Source organism: Schistocerca gregaria, chromosome 8 (assembly GCF_023897955.1).
Source record: "Schistocerca gregaria isolate iqSchGreg1 chromosome 8, iqSchGreg1.2, whole genome shotgun sequence".
Lineage (NCBI taxonomy): Eukaryota > Metazoa > Arthropoda > Insecta > Orthoptera > Acrididae > Schistocerca > Schistocerca gregaria.
Genome location: NC_064927.1, coordinates 256,244,013 through 256,270,162, shown reverse-complemented (window position 1 = coordinate 256,270,162; position 26,150 = coordinate 256,244,013). Strand labels below are relative to the sequence as shown.

General features: G+C 41.1%; 1 protein-coding gene across 1 annotated transcript in view; it reads right to left on the bottom strand.

Annotated features, from left to right (window-relative positions):
• LOC126285435 (cubilin-like) overlaps nucleotides 1-26,150 on the bottom strand; it is a 780,558-nt gene that overhangs the window by 104,834 nt on the left and 649,574 nt on the right. The window contains exon 56 of the mRNA XM_049984824.1: nucleotides 23,281-23,478. Within this exon, the coding sequence (XP_049840781.1) occupies nucleotides 23,281-23,478 (198 nt within the window). The remainder of the gene's footprint in view (nucleotides 1-23,280; nucleotides 23,479-26,150) is intronic.

The window sequence follows — 26,150 nt, the reverse complement described above, 5'->3', positions numbered from 1 at the left end:
AAGTAAAAATTCTAACAAATTTTGTAATTTGGTATTGTCATTTCTAGTGGTTCATTTTCTGTTAACAGCTAATAATGGATAAAATTAATGCAGGGGAAGAAATAGTGGGGGAGGATCAGAAACTCGATAGGATTGAAATAATTCTGCATCTTCTGAGTAAGCAGAATGAAAACATAAATAATTTAAAATCTGAAATGAGGGCTGAAATTGACGAAGGTTAGGGGAGAATTTGAATAAGCAATTAAATGCAATAAAAACTGAGTTAACTGAGGTAAAAAATACACTGGAAGCTAACTTAAAGGTAATAGAATCGAGGGTAGACAATGTGGAGGAAAAAGTAATTGTTTTTGAAAATTAATTCATTGCTGAAAATAGTAACAGAGCCAGGGAAATTCAGGAGCTTCAAAATGAAAATGAATCACTAGATGAAAAATTGAATGACTTGAAAGTAAACAGTGTTAATGCAGTCAGTAGTGCTGAGAAAAAGGTTGACAGTTTAGAATCAAATCTTACCAATAAATTAGATACATTAAAAACTAAAATAAATCAAGTTGAAGAATATGTTGTTAACAAGAATTTGTACAGTCATGGACCAGCATGGTCAAACCTGTTAGTGAAAAGTTTTCCTTGTGATAATTTGCACCCAGTTGATTTAAAAATTTCTTGAAAGGGAGGCCCTATCCTGGGCTAACCAAAATTTCGATCAGTGGGAAATCTTTGCAAATTCTGAGAAAAGTTTCTTAAACAAATTTTGGTCAGAATCTGAACAGGGGAGGATTAAATCTGAATTTTTAAATGGACCTATTTTCAGAGGGAGAGTGAGCACCATGAAAGCATTTTGTAAAGATCAACTGAGAAAATTAATACATTTAGATAAACCTTTCGATGAAATAACACAAATAGATGTGCTGAAAAGAAGGCTACCTGAAAAATTGCAATGGGATTTAGTTCATGGGCCTGATGATCCTGTGGAAGAATTTTTAAAATATGTGGATATGAGGGAATATGCAAAATTTTAACAGTGGTGAACACCAACAGGGGGGAGGGGGGGGGGGGTATTCAAACAAGTATGGAGAGAGGAGAGAATACAGAGACAATAGATATGAACAACACAGGGGAAACAATAGGGATCATAATGGTAATGACAGAGACAGGGATAGAAATTTTGGAAATAGAAACAGGTGAGATGACAGAAACAGGGGAGAACAAAATTGGAGATCAAACAACAGAGAAAACAGGCAGGAAAACTCCGGACCACCTCAATGTGGGTCCAAGTTTTGGGGCGAGAAAATTTAATCAAAATAGGACCTACAATAACAACTGGGAATTTACAGACAGAGGAAGAAGGAGAAATGTAAGTTATTATTATAATAAAACCAGTGAAAGACAAAACAAGTACACACCACAAATAACAGACACTCATGTTAAACACCAAATTAATACTTTAAATTTTGATCACAAATTTGGGAATACAATAAGAGAAAATAATCATGATGACAGCAATAAGATAACTACTTCTGAGAACAAGCCAGATGAGGATATTGCAATTGTGCCAGAATTTTATAATTGGATAGAGAATAATAATCTATGTAATTCTGAAGTATCTGACAAACATTACAGCTCTTATTTGAATAAGTTATTTAATGAAAATGAAAAGTTATGTGAAGAGAGAGAGATGGAACTCAATGTGACTGTGGATAGGATGCATGACGAGGAAGGTTTTGATTTTGACGAAAATATGGAAGCTAATGATGTCGTTGAGATTTGTACGGAGGTAAGTAATGGTGAGATTAATGCTGTGGGTGAGTATCAGGTATTCATCGAGATTATTTCAAGTGAAATAGTGAAGCTATGTGATAATGAAGTTGATAATTGTGAGCATTATGATGAGGTAAGCATGGTTAGTAATGAGGAAGAGGACACTCATGCATCTGAAGAACAGGTAAAGTTAAGTCAGTGTAACCAATTTAATGTAGCAGAGGACTGTAATGTTGTGCCAGCTAATAGTATGAAGTATTAAGCCCACATACAAGTTATGAAGGAAAAGGTGAAAATTTTTTAAAAATATTATGGAACAGTTGCAATTACAAAACAGATAGGGAAGAGTTGTGGAACTATTTAGCTAAAATTTGTAGAAGGTTATATCCTCACTGGTGGCAAAGTGTAAAATGTAATGAATATATGTTGTATGCTCAACCTGTTGTATCCATAGATGATGATAATGAAAGTGTCAATGTGTGTGTGAAGTTGTTGAAAACTGATCAGGAAAATAATGAGGGTAATTTTAGAGAAATTGAAAATGATCTGTTACATGAACCACTAAAAGAAAAAGTAGAAGAATGCTAATTAGGGTGTCCATACATTAAAGCTAAAGTAAACAGTTGGGAGGGTAAATGTCTCATTGATACAGGGAGTCCTATTTCAGCTATTTCAGAAAAATTTAGAAATAAAATTAAAGACAGTGTTGATGCCCCTGTGATGGGAGTAAAGATAAGAGGAGCTATAGACAAACACAGTCAAGTATTTTTATCATCTGAAATAGAAGATGTAAAATTTGAGCAGGGTTGTCTTGTTATTCCAAGTTTAGAAGAGAACATATTGTTTGGCATTGACTGGGGTTAAAGGTAAGTGCTGCATTTAGCTGGAAGATGAAGTTAATTGTGTGTGAACCCAAAAGAAATACTATTGTGTGTACACAACTGTTTATTATACACTGTGGAGTAGGTTGCAATCATGTCAGGAAAATCATAGACCATGAAGAGAATTTGTACTGTTATGATAACAAGCCTGAGCTAAATTTTTCTGGTCAAAATTATGAAAACCTAGTTAAAAGCAAAGTAGAGGAAGCAATTAATTTGGACAGTGATCAAAAGAGACAGCTGGAAAATTTATTGTTTGAATTTCAAGATGTTTTCAATGAAAAACCTGTAAGAGTCAGGAATTATCAGTGCATTTTACATCTTAAAAATCACGAACCTTTTTTTCCTCAAGCCTTATAGTATTCCTTCTGCAAAAAGAAAAGAAGTAGAGTGAAAGATACAAAAAATGGGAGCATGGGGTATAATCGAAATAAGTAACAGTGATTATAATAATCCTTTGGTGGTGGTTTCCAAACGTGGAGGTGGTGTTAGACTTGTACTTGATTCTGGGCACCTTAACAAGTTTTTGAAAAGAGAAAATGATCATCCAGAAAACATAGATGAACTGTTACATAAATTTGAATGTGTGAAATTCATAAGCAGCTTAGACTTAACTTCAGGCTTTCACCAAATTTCTTTAGAAATAAATTCTAGAAAATACACAGCATTTTTATATGGGGGGGGGGGGGGGGGGGGGAAAGGTTATAATTACTGTGTTGTACCATTTGGACTAACTGTTTCTGTTGCTGAGTTTATTAGAGCATTAGATCTTGTTTTGGGGGATGAACTACTGTCTAAACTTACTGTATATGTAGATGATATTTTGATTTCTGGAAAAACATGGGAAGAACATTTTGAATTGCTAACACAGGTGTGTACAAAATTAAGGGAAGGGGGTATGACCTTAAAGTTAGAAAAATGTAAATTTGGAGTAAGTGAATTGAAATTTTTGGGACACATTATTTTGGAAAAGGGGATTGAACCTGACAGAGAAAAGATTGAAGCTATAGAGAATTTTCCTGTTCCTAAAAATAAAAAACAATTAAAATCTTTTTTTGGTCTTGCTGGATTTTACAGAAAGTATGTCAGTACTCAAGCTATGAATGCTTCCTGTTTATGTGATCTATTAAAGAAAAATACTGTCTGGGATTGTTCATCTGATTGTCAAAAATCATTTGATGAGATAAAGAAACAACTTGCACAGAGCAGAATTCTATATAGGCCTGACATGTCTTTACCCTTCTGTCTAATGACTGATAGCAGTGATACAGGATTAGGAGCACACTTATTTCAGAAAAAAGTCGTAAGAGATCATATTTGAACACCATTCCATTGCATTTGCTAGTAGAGTATTACAAAAGTATGAAAAGACTTACACTGTGACTGAAAAAGTGATTGTTTACTCTTACCACAAAGCACTAAGTTACTTACAGGAGTGTATGCTTTATCATAGTAGAATCACCGGATGGGCATTATTTTTACAACAATTTGATTATGAAATTATATATTTTAAGGCAAAGGAAAATGTTATTGCTGATGCACTTTCTTTTGTTGAAAATGCAAACATAAAACATATTTTGATTTCAGTTAATCACTCATCCAGTAATCCAGCAGAGAGGTACATGAGAGAGATAGGGAGGTTGTGCAGAACATGGAACCATGTTAATTGGATTGAATATCTAAATGATTTCGAAGACACAATGAACAGTTTGCAACATACATCCACTGGCTTTTCATCATTCGAAGTTATGTTTAACAAAAGACCCGCTAGCTTTATTACTGAACACATAGACTTTCCAGTTTGTCAAATTTTGTCACCTCAGGAGAGAGAACAAATTGTAAATGACACCATGAAAAAACAAGCAGATTACAGAAAGAGAAGACACGATGCAAAAGGCAAGTTTTCACACTTTAATATTGGTGATTTGGTTCTGGTTGAAATGAAAGAAAAATCTAAACTTATGACTTCAGAATTAAAGAAATTTTTTGACCTTTGTGTGGTAGGGTTGTTAGAGCCTCCTGTCTTGGTACAGATTTATCATGACATATCTGTGGTCTGGACTCATGATGAGGAAGAACTACTCTACTTTCTACAAAAGAATAACTTCTTTTCACAGCTTAAATTCACCTGGCTATTTTCAAAGTCTTGACTTCCTCATGACTGGAACCCAATTCCAAAATGCAGTGCATGAGAAACCAACCGACAAGCCTATATTTTGACAGATGCCACTACGTCCACATCAAATCTTCTTTCCCAACAGCATAAGCGCCCCAGCAAACATATCTGTCCTCAACAACTAACAAACAGAAATTATTCTTCTGGACAGTATTCTCCTCTTACAAACTCCCAATTCCAAAAACTCAAAACATCCCTCCTGTCACACAATACCCAACACACTACTCTGCTACAGCTTTGGCTTTTTCAAGGAAAACACTGAAATGAGATCCTTTCTCTCTGATATGCTCCTCACTCCATACTTGGTTGCCTTCCGTTGTACTCCAAACCATTACCCCTACACTAATATTGCTAAGCCTGCTGTGAACCCTGTCCACATAGCCTCCCATTGCCACCTACTCCAATCTCACCACTGGTAATTATACAATTTCAAATACAGAAAAACTTTAAAAACTACACATGTTGTTAATTAAGTAACTTGTGTCCACTGTGCAGCATTTGCTATAGGAATGAACACAGCTACACTGGCCAGGCACATGGAACGGCATAAAAGAACTATCTGAAATAGGGATATGTAGCAGACAGTCATTAAACATGCGCTATGGCATGACTCAAGAGACCTAAGTGCATGCTGCATGAGATATAATTCCACAGTCTGTTATCAATTATTAATAGTGCCTGGTAGGCGCCTACTGCTGTACCATGATTTGTTTGTAGGTGACCTCTATCTTGGCCAAGGGCAGAGACATCCTATCCACATTCTTTCAGAATCTCAACACCGCTACCCCCCCCCCCCCCCCCTCCCCTCTTGTTCGCTAAACCTTATCCCCCTTGAACTCTGTCCACGTCAAACCTACTATCCACCTGATGCAATACCTCCACCTCAACAACTGCTGCCACACACATCATAACAAGAAGTCCCTTTCATACAACCTAGCCACCCATGGCTGTTACATATGTAGTAAGGAGCAGCCCCTCTACAAATGTGCCAAAGATCTCATTGAGGCCTTCACAGACTGAAGTTGCCCTAACAACCTAGTTTGGAAACAGGTATCCGATGCGCTGTCTCTCCTGTTACCTACCACCTCCCTAATACCCACCATCTGGCCATAAAGGAGCACTCCTCTCACAACTGGAGCAAGTAAATTGTATTCTCCATCAGAGTTTCAACTACCTTCTTGTCATGCCCTGAAATGAGGTATATCCTGCCAATATCCTTCCCACCACTCTCACAGTGGTACTCCACCATCCAGTGAACATATGTCATATCCTTGATCATACCTAATCCACTTCTGCTCCTGACCCTTTGCCTCAAGACCCATAACCCTGCAATGGAACTAGATGCAAGACTGTCCCATCATCCTCTAACTACTACAGACCTATTTTCCAATAAAGGCAGGGCTACCTGTGAAAACAGCCATGACAACTAACAAGCTGTCTGTCCACATGAATATGCATTGACAAAATGTAGCCAAGAGACAGCTGGGTCATCCAATTGCTGAACATGCTGCCCAGCACAATGTACTTTACTTCAAAAATTGCTCCACAGCCTGGGCCATGTGGATCCTTCCAACCAACACCAGCTTTTCTGAACTGCACAGGTGTGAAGCTCTTCCTACAACATTTCCTTTATTTTCATGATGTGCCTGGCCTCTATCTCTTCCTGTTGGTCTAGAATCATGAAATTTGATGAGAAGCAAGGTTTCAGTGAAGAAGTAAAGGAAACAATCCAAAAACTGTTAATCTGTAATTATATCACGTAATTTTTTTCCCCCATTTGTTGTCTGTCTGTCCATATTTCTGTCTTTCTGTGTGTTATCTGTTAAGCTGTTTTTGCTCAGGAACAGGTATCAAGTTGAAAGTTACGTCAAGTACAAAGGTCTACTGTTCTTTGGTGATGTAAAAAATGGAAGCTTCTAAGTCAATGAAATAAAAAGATACGGTCATTTATGTCACACATATTGATTCTCACAAACTCACTCATCAAAGCCTGAAAATGAATTACCTGAGTAGAGGGTGATTTTTTCCAGAATGTACAAACTCTAGGCGTTGATCAATGACAGGATGCAGAACAAAAAAGGTCTAATGAAGTTATGTCCATAAAAGCATGGTTTCCATGCTAGAGACCATTTATTCAATCATACATTGTTATAGAGGCTGTGGTCTAATAGGCACTGTATCATGCAGCCACAGTTACAGTATGTGTTAAAAATGGTTTCCATGTGCCTCAAAGGACATGTGTATATGTCATAGTATGTTGTCTCGCACATTCACATCAGCCAGGCTGCATCCAAACACTGTCAAAGGCAGCATGAACACGCTGCTCTAGTGTCTCTGCATCTGGAATGGGCTCTGTATACATGACACTTCTGAGATGGCACCATAATCAGGAATCATATGGATTGAGATCCAGTAAATGAGCAGGTCATGCAACTGGACCCCTCACCTGATCCGTTGACCACAAAAGACATGACAGAGATGTGTCCAGATGTTAACGGCAAAGTGGGCTGCAACACCATCCTGTAGCAGCCACATAACCCGAATCATCAGTGGCACTTCTTCCAGCAGGGGAGGCAAAGTCACCCACAAGAAACACTAATAGTTCTGGACTGTTAGGCAATGTAGAAGGGAGACTGGTCCCAAAATATGTTTGCCAATTACCCCAGCCCACACATTGCGACACATTGTGGTTGCACTGATGCTGATGATTTGCTGTCACCATATTATGGGGATACTGCATACTATCCTATAGATGACTGTTATGAAAGTTGAAGATACTAGTCCACGTAAAGGTGGCCTCATCTCATCCGTGAATAGGATAGATGACACAAATCCCAGAATCATGGTTGCCTTGTAAAGAAACCTATGACAAAACTGCTCACAAAGTTTACTTTGTACTGTCAGGCCAACTGTGGTCATCTTTCACAGTTTTAATCACATTTTCCTCCAAGTCTGGTGTCCAAATATTTTGGGTACATCCTTCACAATTTCCTGCTTTCTGAAATGACTGTCTCAGACAAATGGTGAAACACTTTTGCAAACATTGAATGCTGTGATTGTTGTTGATGTGGACAGGTCTCATGATACAACCCAGCCATCTGCTGTTCCGTAAGTAAACACCACGTTGCCAAGCTTTCAATTTGAATACAGACCCATTGTGTACAATGCTGTATCACAACCACTAAAAGGTGAGTCAGCAAGAGAAGTGAATCGGACACAATATTACCAATTACTATGGCAGAAGAGGTCATTAGAGCATGATGTATGAGGAACAGTAGCACCCTCTTGGAGGAAATCATGGATATCGTGACTGTAGCTGCATGGTACAATGCATTTTAGACTACATCTCTGTGAGAATGTATGACTGAATAAATGGTCTCTAGCATGGAAACCGCAAGACATAAGTTCATTAGACCCTTTTTGTTACGTATCCTCTCATCGATCAATCCTTAGAGTTCCACAGTGGAAAAAATCACCCTGTATACATAATGAAGTTTGTACTGAAATATCAGTATGCAAGCCATACTTACACTTGTCCAGTTATTATTGGTAAAGTATTTTCACTCATCTGTAATATTTGTGTGTTGTTACATAATAATTACAGATCAGAAAGTTCCCTTTATTACTTGGAATTATGCTTTGGTCAGTTCCTCCTCTTTCAATGCCTCTATGGTTTTCAGCAATGTCAGTAGTGTCATTTAATGCAGTGACGTCTGAGACTTTGTCCATGCTGATGTCATTCACCAAAGAATTCCTTCAAAAACAATTTGTGTCCATTTTTGCATACCACTGTGACCTCATCCTCCTGAAGTGTCAGTGCTCCACTTGCCAGTTGACCCAGCATACAGAATTGTGGTCCATCACACGCTGAATACGGACAGAACTTGTTGATGGCCAAAATAACTGCAAGGCACTCTTTCTCAATTGTAGAGTAGTTCATCTCAGGATTGTAGAATACTCTGTGAATAAATGCTATCACTTTTTCAGCAACTTCCTATATTTGTACCAGAACTGCATCTATCCCGTATCTGCTAGCATCAGTGTCAAGTTCTGTCTCAGAATTTTCACCATGCAGTGCTGGGCTGGGGAGGATGTTAGCATTTCCTAAGAACAAGGAAAGATCTTTTATGCACTTTGTTCCAGGAAAATTTGGTGTCTCCCTGTAGTAGTTCTTGCAAGGAACGTGCCTTGGTAGAGAAGACCTTTATGAAGCACCAGTAGCACAAACACATTCCAATAAAAGTTCTCACACCACGAACATGACAAGGGCTCAAAAAATTAGTGACTGGTCTTATTTTCTCTGCATCAGGACAGATTCCTGCCATTAACCAGATAATCCTAAATTTTTGTTTCTTGAGTGACTAAAAGGCACTTTTTTTGGACGCTGGCAGAGACCTGCAGTCTCAAAATACTACAACACAGATGTCAGATATTCTTCAAATGTCTTCAAAAAATTACAGTGTCAGCCAGACAGCAAAGAGATGTAATCTATTTAAGGTGTCAAAGCAAGTTGCTCATCATACACTTGGAGGTGGCTGGAGAATTACATAGACCCAGCAGCATAACTTTGAACTCACTGACACGACACATTATGGAGGCAGTCTTTTCCCAATCTTCCCCAATAACCTCAGTTTGCCAGTATCCTGCCTACATGTCCACAGTTGTGAAATACTTTGCCCCTTTCAAACAGTCTAGGGTGTCATCAATGTTTGGCAAATGATAAATGTATTTCTTTTTGATTTTGATTAGTTGTTAGCAGGTAATGGGGGAACTTCCCATGCCATCCTTCTTCTTCACAAAGACTACAGAAGAGGACCAAGGACTTGCTGAAGGTTTTGTGATGTCATCTTACAACATCTTCTTGACTTCCTCCTGAATTATGCATCATTCATTGAAGACACCCTGTATGAGACATCGGAGACAACCTATACAAATGCTGCCTAATTGGTGGATGGACCCCAGTGTTTATACAGTGCTTTATAATGGGATATTTGGTGTATCTTTTCGCCATTGAAAATTTGAAAGTATCTGAAAACTGGTGCGTAATGGGTAGTTCTCACCGATATTGTTTCTCAGAGAGGCCAGGTCCTACTGGCAGTGTAACAGTAACTTCTGCCACTGCATTGTCTATAGTGGTAGCAGAGTACGATTCTTTGTTGATGGCTCTGAGTTACCTATCTCTGACTAATTTGGTTCTTCCTATGAAAGTACTTTTAAGGCTGAGTTGTGGCTGCTAATTACAGTTAGTGATGAAAATTTCTCCTGAACACCTGCAAGTGCTTATGATCATCAGTGGCATTTATTTCGTGAGAGTGGGTAGCTTTTTGTGATCAACAAAAATTTCACAGTTTGACTGAGAATCTACATTGATGACTGGAACTCATCTCACTGATGATGGCAGGATAATACCTTCAATGCAAACGCGTGCACTTGTTGGAACAGCTTCATTAACCTAGAGCAAAGATTTTCAATACTCTATGACTGCATGTGATGCCTGCAAAAACTCCCATCCAAGAATAAAATTATGACTCTAGTCTGTCTAAACAACAGTTTCAAAGGGTTGTGTTCTGTCATTGATATTTATTCTTGCAAAACAGGTTCCCATCAGCTGGATGAATTTCCCCTTTGTGACACTCAAACAATCACTGTCATGAACATAGCATTCCATAGCTGGTAACAATAAGCATTTGACATAGCAGAAAAGGATCCCCTTAGTCAGTACCTAGACAGGATGGCCATCAATGAGATTTCCTGACAACTTGGTAAATGTCATATGGGAGGACAGTGTGTGGAAAATGGCTCAAAGAACACATATTGATGATGTTATGAGGGGTAGAATACTCGGGCGACTGGAGGCTGGTCAAACACAGCAGATCGTAGCACAGGCCCACCGTGTGCCACAAACTGTGATCTCAAGATTATGGCAATGATTCCAGTGGACAGGAAACGTGTCCAGGCGCTACAGTACGGGACGTACACAATGTACAACACTACAAGAAGAGCGATATCCCACCATCAGCGCCCATAGACGCCATGGAGTACTGCAAGTAGCCTTGCTCGGCACCTTACCGCAGCCACTGGAACAGTTGTCTCTAGACACACGGTCTACAGATGGCTGAACAGGCATGGTTTATTTGCCTAGTGACCTGCAAGGTGCATTCCACTGAACCCTGGTCACAGGAGAGCCCATAAAGCCTGGTGTCAAGAACACAGTACATGGTCATTGGAACAGTGGTCCCAGATTATGTTTATGGATGAGTCCAGGTATAGTCTGAACAGTGGTTCTTGCTGGGTTTTTATCTGGCATGAACCAGGAACCAGATACCAACCCCTTAATGTCCTTCACAGGGACCTATATGGAGGTCATGATTTGATGATGTGGGGTGGGATTATGATCGGTGCACATACACCCCTACATGTCTTTGACAGAGGAACTTAACAGGTCAGGTGTGTTGGCACACCATTTTGCACTAGTATGTCTGCCTTTTCAGGGGTGCAGGGGGTCCCAACTTCTTCCTGATGGATGATAATGCACAGCGCACTGAGCTGCCATCGTGGAGGAGTGCCTTGAAACATAAGATATCAGTCGAATGGAGTGGCCTGAGTGTTGTCCAGACAAAAAACCCCATCAAGCACATCTAGGATGCTCTTGGTTGATGTATCGCTGCACATCTTCAAACCCTTAGGACACTTCAGGAGCTCCGAGAGGCACTGGTGCAAGAATGATAGTATATAGCCCAGCAGTTGCTCAACCAACTGATCCAGAGTATGCCAACCAGTTGTGTGGCCTGTGTACATGTGCATGGTGATCATATCCCATATTGATGTCGGGGTACATGTGCAGGAAACAGTGGCATTTGGAAGCACATGTGTTTTGGGACAGGTTTCTCAACTTATTACCAATACTCTGGACTTACAGATCTGTGTCATGTGTGTTCCCTATGTGTCTATGATATCAGTGACAGTTTTGTGTAGTGCCATGTTGTGTGGCACCACATTCTGCAATTATCCTTAATTTATGAGCATGAGTGTATTTTTCTATTGGGCATTATGCTTGGCGGAGAAATTTGCTGTACATGAATTTGTCAGTTATTGGATTGCCGTTTGATAGCTGAGGCATATGTCCAAGTTGGCCAATCCATTCTTCATGGTACATTCGAATGGTGGTGAATTTTGGTGCCAAACGCTGATAGCCCTTTCTTCAACATTCTATATTTTCTCCTGACGGATAGGAATAACATTCATGGCTGATATCTCAAATGTTCTTGGTGTGACATTTCTGGCTGCATAAAACTGCAGTATCTCTCCTTTACTACATGCAATACGAAAGAGGTGAGGTCATAGTGGTCTTCTACAAATGCCACAGTGATCACATTCGGGAGGCCATCACAGGTTTCCAGGAAACACTGATGGGAGCCTCATATGTAGTTGTCTTACTGCTGGTTGGAATCCATTGGTTTCCTAAATATATGAACTTTTCAAATGATTTACTTAATGTATCCTGGTTCCTGTACACCTAGATGATGGCTTTTACATTGCCTGATTGGAGCCATGGTGATGTATCACAACATAACCAGAATAATTGACGAGGTACAAGATTTAGTACTGAAAAAGCGTTTATTACTGACATCAATGTACAGTTACAACAGAACTCTTTTCATGGTCGGAGAGTGCTGCTGTTACACAGACATTGAATATTCCAGAATAAACAAACATTACAAACATGAGAAGCTTTGATAATCTTCCAGAAATGATACATAAACAGGCAAATAACCAATCTTTGATCATGATAGGGTTTCAACTGATGGCCCACATCATGCCAATTAGCAATGCTAGCTGCTGCTCTACAATGTATGCAGCAAAACTCACAACAATATACAGTCCTTGTACCACAACTTGAAGCTGTTAACATCCTACAATCAGTTCGGTACAACAGTCATATTTAAATAAACAGGTGAGAACGAATCCATCTCCACACACATGTCCTTCTCTCGAGCTGTCCTGATTTTTTGTCTTCACTTAGCACTGTTGCATTCTTTCTGTAGCGATCTGTGGCTTTCAAGCACAATGAAGAGCATTGGTCCCTAATAGAATCTTTAAGTGTTAAGACATTTTGTGTTTCAGCATTGGATGGTGTTTTGTTTAGACATTAAGAAATTCTTTGCTCAATAGACTACACATCATAGCAAGCATTAATTTACAGCAATTTATAGGTCTAAGCGCCCCCCCCCCCCCTCCCCATGAACCAAGGACCTTGCTGTTGGTGGGGAGGCTTGTGTGCTGCAGTAGGTGCAACCACAATGGAGCTGGGTATCTGTTGAGAGAACAGACAAATGTGTGGTTCATGAAGAGGGGCAGCAAACTTTTCAAAAATTGCAGGACAACTGTCTGGATGATTTACTGATCTGGCCCTGTAACATTAACCAAAACGGCCTTGCTGTGCTGGTACTGTGAACAGCTGAAAGCAAGGGGAAACTATAGCCATAATTTTTGCTGAGGGCATTTAGCTTTACTATATGGTTAAATGGTGATGGCATGTTGGGTGAAATATTCCTCAGGTAAAATAGTCCCCTATTCGAATCTCCGGCAGGTGGAGATTAGTCAGGAGGACATCATCATCAGGAGATACAAAACTAGCAATCTACAGATTAGAGTGTGGAATGTCAGATCGCTTAATCGGGCAGGTAGATTACAAAATTAAAAAATGGAAATGGATAGGTTAAAGTTAGATATAGTGGGAATTAGTAAAGTTTGTTGGCAGGAGGAACAAGACTTCTGGTCAGGTGAGTAGGTTTAAGAATAAATAACAGATAGGAGTTCAGGTCAGCTACTACCAACAGCACAGTGAATGCATTATTGTAGCCAAGATAGACATGAAGCCCACACTCACCACATTAGTAAAAGTTTATATGCCAACTAGCTCCACAGATGACAAAGACATTGAAGAAATGTATGATGAGATAAAAGAAATTATTCAGGTAGTGAAGGGAGATGAAAATTTAAGAGTCACGGGTGACTGGAATTCGATAGTAGGAAAAGGAACAGAAGGAAAAGTAGTAGGTGAATACGCAATGGGGGTAAGGAATGAAAGAGGATGCTGCCTGGTAGAATTTTGCACATAGCATAACTTGATTATAGCTAACACTTGGTTTAAGAATCATGAAAGAAGGTTGTATATGTGGAAGAGGCCTGGAGACACTGGAAGGTTTCAGATAGATTATATCATGGTAAGACAGAGATTTGAGAATCAGGTTTTAAATTGTAAGACATTTCCAGGGGCAGGTGTGCACTCTGACCACAATCTATTCGTTATGAAATGTAGATAAAAATTGAAGAAACTGCAAAGAGGTGGGAATTTAAGGAGACGGGACTTGGATAAACTGAAAGAACCAGAGATTGTAGAGAGAGCATTAGGTAACGACTGACAGGAACAGGGAAAAGAAATACAGTAGAAGAAGAATGGGTACCTTTGAGAGATGAAATAGTGAAGGCAGCAGAGGATCAAGTAGGTAAAAAGACGAGGGCTAGTAGAAATCCTTGGGTAACAGAAAAGATACTAAATTTAACTGATGAAAGGAGAAAATACAAAAATGCAGTAAGTGAAGTCAGCAAAAAGGAATCCAAACGTCTCAAAAATGAGATTGACAGGAAGTGCAAAATGGCTAAGCAGGGGTGGCTAGAGGATAAAAGTAAGGGTGTAGAGGCATATATCACTTAGGGTAAGACAGGTACTGCTTACAGGAAAATTAAGAGACCTTTGGAGAAAAAAAAAAAAAACACTTATATGAATATCAAGAGCTCAGATGGAAAGCCAGTACTAAGCAACGAAGGGAAAGCAGAAAGTTGGAAGGAGTGTATAGAGGGTCTACACAAAGGTGATGTACTTGAGGGCAATATTATGGAGATGGAAGAGGATGTAGATGAAGATGAAGTGGGAGATATATTACTGCATGAAGAATTTGACAGAGCACTGAAAGACCTAAGTCAAAACAAGGCCACAGGAGCACACAACATTCCATTAGAACTACTGACTGCCATGACAAAACTCTACCGTCTGGTGAGCAAAATGTAAGAGACTGGTGAATACCCTCAGACTTCAAGAAGAAGATTATTATTCCAATCCCAAAGAAAGCAGGTGTTGACAGGTGTGAAAATTAGCAAACTATCAGTTTAATAAGTCACAGCTGCAAAATATTTACTCGAATTCTTTATGGATGAATGGAAAAACTGATAGAAGCTGATCTTGGGGAAGATCAGTTTGGATTCCATAGAAATGTCGGAACACATGAGGCAACACTGACTCTATGACTTACCTTAGAAGATAGGTTACAGAAAAGGAAACCTACAGTTCTAGCATTTGTAGACTTAGAGAAGGCTTTTGACAATCTTGACTGGAATATTCTCTTTCAAATTCTGAAGATAGCAGGTGTCAAATATAGGAAGCAAAAGGCTATTTACAATTTGTATAGAAACCAGATGGCTGTTATAAGAGTAGAGGTTCACGAAAGGGAATCAGTGGTTGAGAAGGGAGGGTGACAGAGTTGTACCCTATCCCTGGTGTTATTCATTCTGTGTATTGAGCACACAGTAAAGGAAATAAAAGAAAAACCAGGAGTAGGAATTAAAATCCATGGAGAAGAAATAAAAACACTGAGGTTCACTGATGACGTTGTAATTCTGTCAGAGACAGCGAAGGACTTGGAAGAGCAGTTGCACGGACTGGACAGTGTCTTGAAAGAAGGATATAAGATGAACACCAACAAAAGCAAAACTAAGATAATGGAATGTAGTCTAATTAAATCAGGTGATGATGAGAAAATTAGATTAGGAAATGAGACACTTAAAGTAGTCAATGAGTTCTGCTATTTGTGGAGCAAAATAACTGAAGGTTGTCGAAGTAGAGAGGATATAAAATGTAGACTAGCGATGGCAAGAAAAGTATTTCTGAAGAAGAGAAATTTTTTAACACCAAGTATATACACTCCTGGAAATAGAAATAAGAATACCGTGAATTCATTGTCCCAGGAAGGTGAAACTTTATTGACACATTCCTGGGGTCAGATACATCACATGATCACACTGACAGAACCACAGGCACATAGACACAGGCAACAGAGCATGCACAATGTCGGCACTAGTACAGTGTATATCCACCTTTCGCAGCAATGCAAGCTGCTATTCTCCCATGGAGACGATCGTAGAGATGCTGGATGTAGTCCTGTGGAACGGCTTGCCATGCCATTTCCACCTGGCGCCTCAGTTGGTCCAGCATTCATGCTGGACGTGCAGACCGCGTGAGACGACACTTCATCCAGTCCCAAACATGCTCAATGGGGGACAGATCTGGAGATCTTGCTGGCCAGGGTAGTTGACTTACACCTTCTAGAGCACGTTCGGTCGCACGGGATACATGCGGACGTGCATTGTCCTTTTGGAACAGCAAGTTCCCTTGCCAGTCTAGGAATGGTAGAACGATGGGTCGATGACGGTTTGGATGTACCGTGCACTATTCAGTGTCCCCTCGACGATCACCAGAGGTGTACGGCCAGTGTAGGAGATCGCTCCCCACACCATGATGCCGGGTGTTGGCCCTGTGTGCCTCGGTCGTATGCAGTCCTGATTGTGGCGCTCACCTGCATGGCACCAAACATGCATACGACCATCATTGGCACCAAGGCAGAAGTGACTCTCATCGCTGAAGACGACACGTCTCCATTCGTCCCTCCATTCACGCCTGTCGCGACACCACTGGAGGCGGATTGCACGATGTTGGGGCGTGAGCGGAAGACGGCCTAACGGTGTGCGGGACCGTAGCCCAGCTTCATGGAGACGGTTGCGAATGGTCCTCGCCGATACCCCAGGAGCAACAGTGTCCCTAATTTGCTGGGAAGTGGCGGTGCGGTCCCCTACGGCACTGCGTAGGATCCTACGGTCTTGGCGTGCATCCGTGCATCGCTGCGGTCCGGTCCCAGGTCGACGGGCACGTGCACCTTCCGCCGACCACTGGTGACAACATCGATGTACTGTGGAGACCTCACGCCCCATGTGTTGAGCAATTCGGCGGTACATCCACCCGGCCTCCCGCATGCCCACTATACACCCTCACTCAACGTCCGTCAACTGCACATACGGTTCACATCCACGCTGTCGCGGCATGCTACCAGTGTTAAAGACTGCGATGGAGCTCCGTATGCCACGGCAAACTGGCTGACACTGACGGCGGCGGTGCACAAATGCTGCGCAGCTAGCGCCATTCGACAGCCAACACCGCGGTTCCTGGTGTGTCCGTTGTGCCGTGCATGTGATCATTGCTTGTACAGCCCTCTCGCAGTGTCCAGAGCAAGTATGGTGGGTCTGACACACCGGTGTCAATGTGTTCTTTTTTCCATTTCCAGGAGTGTATTTTAAGTGTCAGGAAGCCTTTTCTAAAAGTATTTGTATTGAGTGTAGCCATGTATGAATGTGAAACATGGACGATAAATAATTAGGCAAGAAGAGATTAGAATCTTCGAAATGTGGTGCTACAGAAGAATGCTGGAGATCAGAAAGATAGATCATATAACTAATGAGGACATACTGAATAGAACTGGGGAGAAGAGGAATTTGTGGCACAACTTGACTAGAAGAAGGGATCGGTCGGTAGGACACGTTCTGAGGCAGGTGTAGGATGCAGTAGTTACATGGAGATGAAGAAGTTAGCACAGGATAGAGTACTATGGAGAGTTGCATCAGACCAGTCTATGGGCTTAAGAGCACAATAATAACGTAAGTCTAAGGTCATGTTTATCTTCATCGTGTATCTCTAAATAAATGTTTGTTGTCTGCAATTATGCAAGTGCCAATATCCTGTGTGCTAACATGGCTGATGTAGCTTAACACACACATAAGTAGTACCGTTGTGACTGAGCACAAAATTTTCAAAATACAAAAATGAAAAACTCCACAGGCACACAAAGTCCACTGTGTGATTACCACCATTCTTGTCTCACAGTCCAGTGGTTTGGTTTGAGCAGGTGTGAGCTGCTTTTCATTACACAGGAATAACCACAGAATCTATTAAGTTTGCTCTAGTGGCCAGTCAGCTCAGCCAACACTATGTGGCTGAAGTTGATGACACGATCACAGCATCTCCCACACAAGTTTCATATAGTTAACTGAAGACAGAATTGATTCACTGAATCTCTACATCACAATAAATGCATGTGAACTAAGTGTTAATGCAAGAAGACATCAGCGACATGGTGCTTTTGCAATACCTAAGGCACATGCATGGTAAAGTCAACATGAGAACTGTACATAAAACATTACTTCATATGCTCTGGAGTATCTATCTAAAGCCATAGTAGCATCTCAGACAAAATTGACCTTGGACATCAATGCAGATCTGACTGACAGGACTCGGGATGCAATAATCCTGTCATCAGTACTGTAGTTGTACCATGCAACAGTGTCTCATCATTCTCACTCATGTGGGCAGATTAGGATTTCCTGTCAAATGCTCTAGCTAGTGAACTTAGTGAACTGCTGGCTGAACACAGTTACAGGAAAATCATTACTGTAGAAAATCCCACAGTTATTCCGAAACAAACTTGTCAGTTCTAAGTAACACAGAGCAATCACATACAAAATGTTGATATCACCAGAAATTTGAGGAGTGGTGTGTAGGTGTAACTCACCTTGAACATATCCAAATGGCAGGAGCAGTTGCAAATATGTGCACTAATTCCCGGACAGTTGTCTCTCAGTGTCTCTATGTTAGTGACATTGGCTTGGTTATGTGCAATTTCCCATGGACTTTCCTGTATAATTGCCAGCCAACTTCATTTTTCCTTTCCACTGTTAACAACTCATTAATTGCCACTTATGATTCAGAGCATATTTATCTGGACTTGGACCTGTATCATGCCTTCATTTGGAATTTTACTGTTGTAGATGTCACAGAGCATATATTCTGTGCCAACCTCCTGGCACATTTACCATCTGGAACCTGATGTAGTAAATGCATGGCACATCAATAGCATCACTGGACATTGTACTGCTGGATTCTGATAAACATGGTAGTGTACAGCACCAAGGTAGTGCAGACAGCAGGAAACAGATCTGTCAAGTTGCTTGACTGGTTTCCTGCCCTAACCTGACCACACAGCACATGAAGGAAACGTTCGTCACAACATTTCGCATTTTACCAAAACAACTGTGGCCCATACATTTCAACCATCGTAGATGTTTATTCCCCAATCATCTCACTATTGTAAATGCAAAGTTTAACTCAATGCTACGGGAAGATGTTATTTGCTCTTTTTGTAGCCTTAATCTTCACCACTGCATCTGGTACTCATAAAGGGTGGCATGTGGCACATGTGGTGATTAGTGTGTGCTAAATGCAATAAGAATTCAAGACAGATATCCAGTGCCTTTTGTTAATGGACTAAAATTAGGCTCTTGATTGTGTGACTGTGTTCTGTGTGCTGGACTGTGCAAAGGCTTTTACGGATATTCCTCTGGAAAATGAAGACATTCCAAAAACTACTACAATCACTCCATTCGAATTATTAGAAAGTCTTTATATGACATTTGGTTTGAATCATGTTGCTCAATCATGGCAGAGGTTTACTGACTCTGTGCTGCAGAGCCCCTCATTTGGTTTTCCATACTTGGATGAATCCCTGTCTTTTCAGCCACAGGACAACAATATCAGTTACATCTGGTGGAGATTTTCAAATGCCTAGAAGAGTATGATGTGGTGTTGATCAATGCTAAGTGAGTTTTTGGCGAACCTCAGATTTCCTTCTTGGGTCATCTAATTTCACTAGCAGGGTCACCATTATCAGAGAAAAGTGGAAGCTATCGTGAAGGTACCACAGTCAGTATGCATCATGGTGCTATGCCATTTCTTGTAAGCGCTGAATTTTTATTGGCAACGTCTGCCCCACTCAGCCAAATTGCAAGAACCACTAATTGCATCTCTTACTGACCTCACAACTAAGTGGAATTCACCAACCCACTGGACAGATGACAGGAGCTCTGCTTTTAATTCAGTGAAGCAAAGCCTAGCAAATGCTGCATTCCCACACTCTGCATTGGGTGCACCACTGACTTTAGTAGCTGATGCCAGTTAAACAGTTATTAGTGGAGTGTTGCAGCAGCATGTTTATGGTGCTTTGTCACCACTTGCCTTCTCCTCACATAAACTCTCCACTTCTCAACAAAAAAGGAGTACTTCTGGTCATGAGCTTCTGTCTATGTACAAAGCAATCAAGTAACTTTGACCATAGTTGGATGTCAGAGAATTTATGATCTTTATCAGTCACAAGCCACTGATCAATGCTTTCAGACAAATGTTCACCATGGAAATACAAGCACCTGAATCACTGCTCAGTTCAACACAAATATCTACCACACTGGTGATAAAAACAATGTGACTCTTGACTGTCTGGTGCAGGTTAACACTGTGACAAAAGATAATGGTTTTGTTCAGCTCAGCTGATGAGGAACTTCAGCACTTACTGCACACTGTTTTGTCCAGCCTTTAATTACAAATCATTGACGTTCCTGTTTCTGACATCAAACTGTATTGTAACATTTTCATTGGAAGGTCTCTTCCATTTCTGTGAGCCCCTTTCTGTAGACATACTTTAAACACCCTCCACAACCTATCCCACCCTGATGTTAGACCATCACCCTGTCTTGTGTCCAAAGGTTTTGTCTGGCCTGGTTTGCAGAAGAATTGTCACAAATGGGCTTATACAGACCTCCAACATCAGGGCAGTAAAATAGCTCATCATGTGCATGTACCAACTGGATAATTTCCAGACATGGCAATGTGAATCGTGCATGTCCACAGTGACGTTGTGGGTCCAGTTCCTCCTCTTGGTGATAAATATATGGGGCATTCAAAAGGAGACGAGCCAGAGCCTGGAATGTGCAAACCGGTGACAGGAGGGTAATATCATGGTGTGTGTAACGAGGTGTGGTTACGACCAGAGCATAGAAGTTCACAACCCTCACTAGAGGGCACACATGCACATCACATGATTATACAGAGCTAGCAGCAGCATGCATAAATCATCCAAATGCTGCCAGTTGCATTGAAAACACTGACATAGAGGTATCAAAAGAAGAGCGCAGAGGTGTTTTGGAAGGAGTAGGAGGAATGGACATTCACCGTTGAATGTCACAAGTGCACAGCAAACACTGCATATCCCTTGCAGGAGTCAAGGCATGGCACAAGCGCTTCAGGGAAGGATGGGTATCATTAACCGATGATGCACGGTCTGGAGCACACCAATGACATTGTCTAGCTGGTGAATGCCCTCATTACCCAGGACCACCGCGTGACAGTGAAAGCCAAAGCCGCTGTAGATGGATTGAGTGTTGGAAGTGTTCACACCATCATGAAGGAATGACTGCACATGTGCAAAGTGAGTGCCCAAAGGGGTGACCCACAGTCTTCAACCACACCAGAATGCATGTCAAATGGCCCACTGTCTTGCTCAGCTGCAGTGTTATGCTTGGGAAGGCATGAGTGTGGCTAGAGATGAGTCATGGTGCCATCACTTCCAACCAGAATCAAAATGACTCCAGTGGAAGCATCCAGGGACACCACCACCAAAATAAGCCAAGGCCATCCACACAAGTGCAGGAAGGGTTATGCTGATGTTCCTCTTTGAACAAGATGACCCCCTTCTGATTCACTTCCTGCAGTACGGGACAACAATGAATGCCCACCATTACTCGCAAACTTTAACCACCCTTCACCAACCAATCAAATCAAAACGACCAGGCAATCTCACTTGTGGAACGACCAGGCAATCTCACTTGTGGGGTCATTCTGCACCCTGACAATGCAAATCCTCATACAGCCAAGATAGTTGCAGTACTCCTGCTGAAATTCAAATGAAAGGTTCTCGGCCACCCTCCATACAGTCTGGACCTCTCTTCCTGTGATTATGCCATTTTTGGTCTCCTTAAAAAGGCTCTGAGGGGCAAACAATTCACCTCAGATGACAACGTCCAACTGTATGTGCAGAACTGGTTAAGATCACAGCCCCAGGAATTTTATGAGACAGCCATTCACTGCCTTGTGTCACAGTGGGACAAGTGTCTCACAACCCAGGATTAGTACTTCTAAGATACAGGTACTGGTTTCTGTAATTATACCTCCGGCTCGTTTATTTTTGAACGCCCCTTATACTATCTACACTGATCATTTCACCTGTTGGCCAGAAGCTATATCAGTTGACAACATTCATTTAAAATTTAGTTCCTCACTTCGTTTGTCTGCTGCACATTACTATGGGCTGTGGTAGAGAGTCTGAGTCAGAGCTGAGTTACCTAAGCAATACAGCAAATTCTGTGGCACTCTCCATCACCAGACAACCACTTACCACCTGGCATGGTCAAACAATGGCACAATTCTTTAAAGACTGCATAAATGTGTCATGCCATCAGCTGGACAACTGCATTACCTAGTCTTATTTGTCCTTTGCACTATTTAAAAACAGTCCTACAATCCGAGATCACAGCTGGGGGTCGAGACCCCTCACCTCTACAAACTCTGTACACAGGCCCTCATTAGGTAATCAAAAGAGGAGAATGATCACTGGCTATTGGACTAAGTAGTGAAACTACTGTATCAAATTACAGGATAGAATCTGCATATTTGTTTCTAGAAGTGTGAGCTACACTTGTGCCTCAAAACCAACCTCAGCCCCACACACAGGTACCACTATCCAAAACAGATGCACAATTTTGACCAAAGAAGGAACTCTGGATGTTGAGTTCATTGCTTGAAAATGTATTTTGAGGATGCTCCACTTCTCCCTAGGGATCTGGTATAGCAAATCAGTCACCTACAAGTCATCACTGAGTTTACAGCCCCGCTGCCAGAGGTACTCTTGTTTCGGCATTGGTTGTTGTATTGTTTTGGTATGCTTCCTCGTTTTTGACAGTGAGAATTTATTTGCCCAATAGACACATCTCACATCTTATGTTAATTTACTGCAATTTATAATGCTCATGGTCTTGATTATAATCAATGTGTCTCAGTTAATAAATTTTTGTTGTTCAGAGTTGTTTGAGTGCCAATAATTTAATGGCTGAAGTACCTGAATGCAGACATAAGTAGTTCACATGGATAAATGCCATAGCTGCTCTGATCAATCATATAAACTTACGTTCTGATTTGTATGGGTTTCCTATTAGCACATCCCTCCCTCCTTTCACTGCATTTACAGGTTCACAATTTCAATATGTTCAAAGAGCACTTTTTTTACAAACATGTTGCAGATATTGTCACAAAATTTAAATTGTTTTTGAAGAAACTGCATAAATCAGCAAATAACGTGCTTTTCAGAAATGATGTTAGTTCTGTAAAGGTAGCAACATTAAATAGTATTTATCATGCAACAGAAGTGTAAGAAGCACTTAGAATATATGTTTCTCAAATAGAAAGCTTTTACTTACCGTAAACCTGGTACTTGAGCAAGAAACCACTCTTAGAAATGTATGCATCACTCCTGAAAATGATAGACAATCTGTCTCTGGATGTGACAGAAGATGGTGGTTCCTGGCCACAATATGTTCCCAAACTTGTTGGTACATTTTCCCATCTACGCAATGCACCAAATAGTGTGACATTGTCAAATGAGCAATCATCACGTCCTGAAAATACAATAAATAATCAGAAATTACACATGTCAGATAATTTTGTTAAAACTCAATGAATAACAATTATTTGCAACTACATGCATAAATGCCAAATCTTTATCTTCTGTAGGCAACACTGGCATAGTATTTTCTATGCATAGTGTAAATACACTGATAAGCCAAACCACTGGGTGTTTATAAATGAATATCATGCTTTTAACGCTTTATAATATTTATTACATTAAAATTACAGTTATAAACGATATGTCAAATGAAAGAGCAACTCAAACAGTTGTGTTTGGCACCAGTGTGCATGCGCAGTGTGCAATGTTTCCGCTGCTATCTGCTAGACTTGGTTGAACTTCACTGTACCCAAGTGCTGGATAGGCCACAAGGGGCCCAATGAGAGGGCTTGCTTTGCATGGCGTCCACATTCACTTGACCTAGTGCCATGCTATTTTTTCCTTTGGGGCTTCATCAAGAATCGCTTGTATGTGCCTCCACTACCAGCAGACCTCCCTGAATTAAGAAACCAAATTGAAGCAGCTGTTGCTACAATCACTGAAGACACACTTATCAATGTTTGGGAAGAACTCGGCTATAGACTTGATGTGTGCCATGTGACAAATGGTGCTAACATTGAACATTTATAAGGTTCTTAGTAAAACTGTTTGAGTTGCTCTTTCATTTGACATATCATTTATATCTGTAAGTTTAATATAATAAATATTATAAAGCGTTAAAACCCTGATATTCATTTATAAACACCCTGTACTATGACCAATGCCCATCGTAACATTGGATGTAACCTGGTGGTGTTGTAGGCAAGTGACCCAGTACCAAAAGCAAAAGTATGTAACTGGAGCAGACACAAAGGGGGATCACCCAAGCAAAGATACAAGCTCCAAATGGGGAAGTCCATTGAAATAAGCGACTTTGACGAAGGACAGATTATTGTTACACCGAGCCTGTGAATGAGTATCTCAAAAATGGCAAAGCTGATTGAATGTTCACATGCTACTGTCACAAGCATCTACGGAAATGGGTAGAAGGACTGTGAAACTACCACTAGGCGCTAAATGGTTGGACGTCTATGACTCTTCACAGAATGTGGGGTTCAGAGGCTTGTCTTCTCTGTAAAGTAGGATAGATGGTTATGTGTGGTATCTCTGCTGAAAGAACACAATGCTGGTGCATCTACAATATTTTCGGAGCACACTGTTCATCGTACATTGTTGAACATGGAGCTCTGCAGGAGACCACCCCTACGTGTTTGCATGTTGACTCAATGACATCATCAGTTATGATTACAGTGGGCACAGGACCATCAGGACACCATCATCAATCAGTAATACATGTTGGCTCTTTGGGACACTAGGGTGATGGTCGTCTCCACAAATGCCACCCCTGAGGTGAATGGCTGCTCAAGACATCCAGCGTGCCTTGGACACAGGGTGGTGGGAGCAGTATTATGCCACAGAAGACATTCTCCTGCATTTGCATGGGACCTGTGGTAACAATTGAAGACATGCTGACAGCTGTGAGCCACCTACATTCCTTCATGCTTGATGTGTTTCCCGACAGTGATGTCAGCTTTCAGCAGTATAACTGTTCCTGTCTCAGAGCCAGCACCAGGCTGTGGCTTGAGGAGCATGAGAGTGAACTCATGTTCATGTCTTGTTGACCAAATTCACCTGATATAAATCCTAAGGAACCCATCTGGGTTGCTATTGGGTGCCATCACCGTCTATGCAAATCAGCAGCCCATTATTTATGTGAATTACATGACATATGCATAGAAATCTAATATCACATACTTCCACAAACCTACCAATAAACTGTCTCATCCTTCATATACAGAATCAGTGATGTATTTCACTGAAAACACAGACAAACAAGCTATTAACCAGGTGGTCATAATGATTTGGCTCACCAGTGTACAGTCCAAATTTATAGTTACTGGAGTGACAACATTTACAATTTCTTACATTTAGACAGCATCAAATAATTTCAGAAACTAAAACAATGAAATAATATGTTTGAATGTGAAATTTATATACACTCCTGGAAATTGAAATAAGAACACCGTGAATTCATTGTCCCAGGAAGAGGAAACTTTATTGACACATTCCTGGGGTCAGATACATCACATGATCACACTGACAGGACCACAGGCACATAGACACAGGCAACAGAGCATGCACAATGTCAGCACTAGTACAGTGTATATCCACCTTTCGCAGCAATGCAGGCTGCTATTCTCCCATGGAGACGATCGTAGAGATGCTGGATGTAGTCCTGTGGAACGGCTTGCCATGCCATTTCCACCTGGCGCCTCAGTTGGACCAGCGTTCGTGCTGGACGTGCAGACCGCGTGAGACGACGCTTCATCCAGTCCCAAACATGCTCAATGGGGGACAGATCCGGAGATCTTGCTGGCCAGGGTAGTTGACTTACACCTTCTAGAGCACGTTGGGTCGCACGGGATACATGCAGACGTGCATTGTCCTTTTGGAACAGCAAGTTCCCTTGCCGGTCTAGGAATGGTAGAACGATGGGTCGATGACGGTTTGGATGTACCGTGCACTATTCAGTGTCCCCTCGACGATCACCAGAGGTGTACGGCCAGTGTAGGAGATCGCTCCCCACACCATGATGCCGGGTGTTGGCCCTGTGTGCCTTGGTCG